General features: G+C 46.8%; 1 protein-coding gene across 1 annotated transcript in view; it reads right to left on the reverse strand.

The window, feature by feature from the left end:
• Window positions 1-6: 6 nt before the first annotated feature.
• The window catches only part of LAMC1 (laminin subunit gamma 1), a gene marked incomplete at its 5' end in the record, with an annotated part of 175,653 nt that continues 170,224 nt past the window's right edge, over window positions 7-5,435 (reverse strand). Inside the window, 2 exon segments of the mRNA XM_014586067.1 lie at window positions 7-1,422; window positions 3,852-3,951. Of these exon segments, the coding sequence (XP_014441553.1) occupies window positions 1,166-1,422; window positions 3,852-3,951 (357 nt within the window).

The following is a 5,435-nucleotide window of genomic DNA, read 5'->3' on the forward strand; positions in this document are numbered from 1 at the left end:
TGCCGAGTGCAAGCATTTGCCACCAGGATTGGGCAAACAACAGTGTGTTTGAAGGATTCCAGAAGATAGGCACATCAGAAGGAGGCTGGAGCGAAGCGTCTGCTGTTTCATCTCTCCGACAGAGGACAAAATGGAAAGATGGGACCCTGACGACTTCCGTCGCATCTACGTTTTATCCTCGGCTAGAAGAGACTAGGACAGACAGGTTTATTCTTCTGTTTCATTCTGTCAGGATCTTAGGGACCAGCTGTTCTCTGCCAGAAAGTATATGACTAGTTCCAAGACTAACAGACTAAAATAAGCTCCAGGAATTAGTTGGATTTTGGAAAAAACTTCAGTGGTTATCATCTCCCCATTTCTTCTATAGAAGTTCCATTTATAAGAGTATTCAAAGATATCTGTTGGCCTACTGGAAAGTGCACACTGCCCATCCGGATGTAAATGACCAGCTGCCCAGAGATCTGACACAGCTTATCCTAGTCCATGATCAGAGGTGAGGAAACCAGCCTACTGCAGCCGCATTCTGCTGGACACTTCCATGAGCGATTGCAACCTTACCCGCGGAGAGCTCAGTGCCCTGGACTCAGAACAGCCACTGCGATGGCTGGATGGCTACCAACAGTCCAAGCGACCAATACCTTTGGCACAGGATGTTCATGTCCTTTTGCTTCAAAGGGGAAGGGGCGGGAGATGCAGAGGCATTTCCATGACTCACAGGATGGGTACATTGGCCATTAGACACTCCTGCCAGCAGCTGAACTTTTCCTTCATAGAAATCAGGGCACTGAAACTGGGGAAGGCCTGCTGGGCTCGATGAGGGGCAGGGCTGCTTGCTGTGCCCTGCCACGAGGGCTCACATGACGCGTTTAGGCCACTGTACGGAAATGTCCTCACGGGATGCCACATCCTCACACAAATCAGCAAGGACAGTGTGGGTAAGGCAGCAACTGAGCACAGGAGCGGCGATCGGATGAAACCCTTTGTTCCCGAGCTGGATGTGTCGTTTGCTTCTCTTTCAACTTTGTGACGTTTCCGGGTTTGAAAGGACAGTGGTGGAAAGCAGCAGAGAAGTGGGGGTCTGAAAAATGTCATCTTTGTGGCAAGGCACTCTGTGGCCTCACGACGGGCCCCCTGCGGGGGGACCTGCCTTCCAGCCCTGAAGATGCTAGGGCTTCTCGATGGACGGGGTGTTGAAGCAGCCGGACGGCAAGGTGTTCCTGATATCCTCCAGGTTACGGATGTCCTTCAGGATCTCCTCGATGTCGCGGTTGTAGTCCACGATGGCGGCCTCCTGCTTCCGGGCCTCGTTCTCCAGGTCAGACACTTTCCTGTCCAGGTCGCTGACCTTCATCTCATCTTTGGCTTTGTTCAGGGTGCCTTCGATCTCATTGAGCTTGTTCAGGTCCACGGTGTCCAGTTGCCCTGGAGTCAGAGGGGACACAGAAGAGGACAGGCATGTTCAGTGAGCATGACGACGCTCCCCACTGCCTCCTCCTGCCCTTTTACAGACAAGGCCAGCAGCAGCCACTAGTCAAAGGCACCTGCCCACGTGACAGGCTGAGGTCATTCGAGGGCATGAACCACGTAAACTAAGTCCAAATGCAGCCCAGCAGGGATGGATCGGAGCATGTCATTAATACTGGGTCAGATGTTTTGTTTTTTGTTTTTTTTTTTTCCTGAGAAAATGGTTTTTGCAGAATGTTTTCTAAATGCACAACTACCATGTTATAACCTTTTGCTTCACTTGTGGTTTTGAAGGTCATAGGGTAATACTTAAGATACTTTTCAGGGTTACATATATAATCCATGTGTTACTTAGCATGATCCAAAGAACATAAAAAAAGCTCCCCCCCTTTTTTATTTTTTAGTTTTTGCTATAGAAAAACTTGGTGGGTTTCCCTCACCGGAGATGGGACGAGGGGGAAGGCATGAGAAATCACTCCTCGGGGTGATTTCTCTCTTCTCCTTTCAGGACTTTGGACATGCACATACAGGCACCTGGCATGTTTTTCAAACCTCCAGGTCTGAGACTCGAACTGTACCATTTGGCCATGGGGGATCCAGCTGCCTTAACCTCCATGCCACCTGCTGACCCCATAAAAAATCTGTTAAGTTAATCTTAAGTGTGACAGATTGTAGCAAAGATGGGCTAGTTTAGGGGGCCACTTCCTGCTTTTGGATGTTAGATACCATCAGGGACCTTCCCATGAAAAAATGGTGAAATGCTGAAATAGTTTCAGCAAAGCTTCACTTTAAACTTCTCGAGACAAATGGTTTGTTTAACAGAAACTCCTTTCATAATAAGCAAAAGAAGACACAATAAACAGGACTTCATGCATTCTTGATCAAATTCTCCCAGGATCATTTTACCTCAGTGATTCTCCGCTGTTCGATAACTGCTGAGTTTGTGCAGTTCACAGGCAAGGAGGCGAAGATCCTAACCCGAGGCTAATGCTGAAGTCCTATTCCTTCTTCCATAAAAAGTTCTCTCATCTGGCTTACTTTAATTTTAAATCCATCTGCTGGCACCTAACTTACTATTCTTCACATTTGAGACCCATACAAAATACTCCCTTGACCTTTCAAAAAAAAAACTTTACAAAGCCACACCCATCTTTAAAGGCGAGCAAATTAAAATAGGCGCTCATCGCAGTCATGGTGTCACTGCTCTATAATGGAGTCTCGTGACAGAAGCACATCTGTCCAAAAATGAAGCCTGGTCCCCATCCAACTAGATTAAATGGAGGTTTCAGTATGCTGACAGTTCCTTGAAAAATCATTTTTTCAGTCTTTTGGCACAAAAGCTTTCATCTCATCAAACTGTCCTTTAGACTTAATCAAGTGAAGAGAATTCTAAGCAGTGAAGTCAAGACCAGTTTAGCGTTCTTTGATTCTAGCACGGAAATCTTTCGCTCTGAACCCCTTGAAGACACTGCCAGCAGGATGAGCTAAGGAAAATCCCAGCTTAACTGCACCGCGAATGTGGACCATAAATGAGCCATTTTGGCTGGCTGCACATTTTCAAAACAGAACAAGAAAGTGCTCAGGCTACATGCTCCACTTAGGGCAGGATCCAAGGAGCACCCTTCGTAAGTCTTTAGGGAATTAATCCAACCCAGGCTCTGATTCAGCCTGCACTCTAACACTGATGACTATCAATGCTGTTATAAAGCAAGTTTTTGGTTTTTTTTGAGAGGTTTTTGCTATAGGGCATGTGTGCTCACCAGAAAGACAGAGAGAGACAGAGAGATAGAAAGTGAGAAATCACCCCCCAGGGAGGATGGCCATGCCTCAATCCCTTCTCCTCCATTCTCCTCTCAGGATCTTGGGCATGCACACACACGCACCCGGTATGAGTTTAAGCCACCAGGTCCGGGTCTCAAACCTCAGTTGACTACATGGGAGTCCAGCAACATAGCCATTACGCTAACTGCTAATCCCAAAGCGAGTTGTTTTTAAGGCTCCTCCATGTGGGGCCAGCAGGTAGTATGGTGGTTAAGGTGCTGGACTCTCACATGGCCGACTGTGGTTTGAGTCCCGGACTGGACAGCTTGCTTTCTCACCTTCCATCTCTTTCTCTCTTCCTCTCTCCCTCTCTGGTCAAATTAAAATAGATAAATAAAGTTAAATAAAATAATTCTAAGAAAAAAAAAAAACTCCTCCATGCAAGACACATATTTTATAAGGCATTTTTAAGCACACAAAAGCGAAGAGAAATATTAATAATTGAATGGACGACTTGAAAGGGATTCAGGTAAACCGAATGTAACTGCTTTTGAGTCAACTACATCAGGTCCCAGGAATAGCACCAGGACTCAGAGACTGACTGGACCGGCTCTCTGGGCACTTACCCAGCTGCTCCAGGAGGTCGTTAATGGCACTGAGGAGGCTGGTAACAGAATTTTTGGCCTTTCTGGCATTGATCTCAGCTTCTTGAGCAGCCTGTGAAGCCTATGGAGGGGGAAAAAAAGGAAGGAAAATTTGAATAGTCTTAAATATATATTTTCATTTATTTTAAAATAAAGTTTATCTATTAGGGGCCAGCAGGTGGCATGGTGGTTAAGAATGCTGGATTCCCACATGGCTAACCATGGTTCAAGTTCTGGACTTGGTGGCTTGCTTTCTCACTTTACCCCTCTCTCTCTCTCTCACTCTGTCCCTCTCTGGTAAAGTTAAATAAGTAAATAAAGTTAAGTAAAACAATTCTTTAAAAAGTTTATGTACTAATTTCTTCTAAGAGTGAAACAGATGGAGAGAGAGCAAGAGTGAAACGGCACCCGCAACAGGGTTCGGAGGCGACAACACAACACCAGGCTCAGCCCGCCCTAGGTCGGGGGCACGTCTGTGCCTGGAGCACTCAGCGAAGTCTCCTGCTCTGGACGCAGAAGCTTCCCCTGTGGGTCAACCCCACAGAGCATCGTGTCACTGCTGTGCCACTGTCCCACCTGTTTTCATCTCCTCGGATGATTTTTCTCTCCAACAAACCAATAGGTCTAATTTTCACAGCCTTTCCCCTCTTTACAAAAACAAAACAACAAACTTTTGAAAACATTATTCATCCAGTTCCTCCATGCATGTGAGTAAGAGATGAAGAGAGAAAAGGGGAGACATGCAGATACAAACACTCTCGACAGGGCCTCTCTGCAAATGCACTCACCGCCCCATCCAGTCCTCTAGCCAGTCAAAGATCAGAGGTGCCCACAAGCATGCCTGAGGTGTTCAGGTCCACGCAGGTTCCAAACCTGGGACCTTCCACACAGCTTCGGAATCACGCAACAGCACCCCCCCACCTGTAACACCGCTGGGCTTGCACACCCCTTTCTAACTCATGGACTTATAAGCCCTCACTGCAGGTTTGTTTCTGGGGGCCATGTCTTCACTTTGAGAATGTTGGCAGTCCTACTCATACAGCAGTCATGAACAGGCAGTTGGTCTATGTGTATTCCCTACATTTATATTTTCAAAGTCAGTAGTACCTCATCTTCTATAGCTATGTATCCATAATAAAATCCATCAAATGATCTTTTTTTTTTGGAGAGGTTTTTGCTATAGGGCGCGTGCGCTCGCCAGACAGACAGAGAGAGACATAGAGACAGAAAGCGAGAAATCACCCCCCAGGGGGGATGGTCACGCCGCAATCCCTTCTCGTCCATTCTCCTCTCGGGATCTTGGGCACGCACGCACACGCGCCCGGCGTGAGTTTTAAGCCACCGGGTCCGGGACATGAACCACGGTTGACTACGTGGGAGTCCAGCGACATAGCCATTACGCTAACTGCTGGTTCCCGAAACAAATGATCTTTTTAAGGAGGGGTATTGACACTGAATTTTAAAATGAAAACATGTCTTTCTAGGCATTCTTTTTTTTTTTTTTTTTGGAGAGATTTTCACTGTAGGGCGCGTGCGCTCTCCAGACAGACAGAGAGAGACATAGAG

This window comes from Tupaia chinensis, unplaced genomic scaffold (genome assembly GCF_000334495.1).
Source record: "Tupaia chinensis unplaced genomic scaffold, TupChi_1.0 Scaffold000112_1, whole genome shotgun sequence".
Classification (NCBI taxonomy): Eukaryota; Metazoa; Chordata; class Mammalia; order Scandentia; family Tupaiidae; genus Tupaia; species Tupaia belangeri.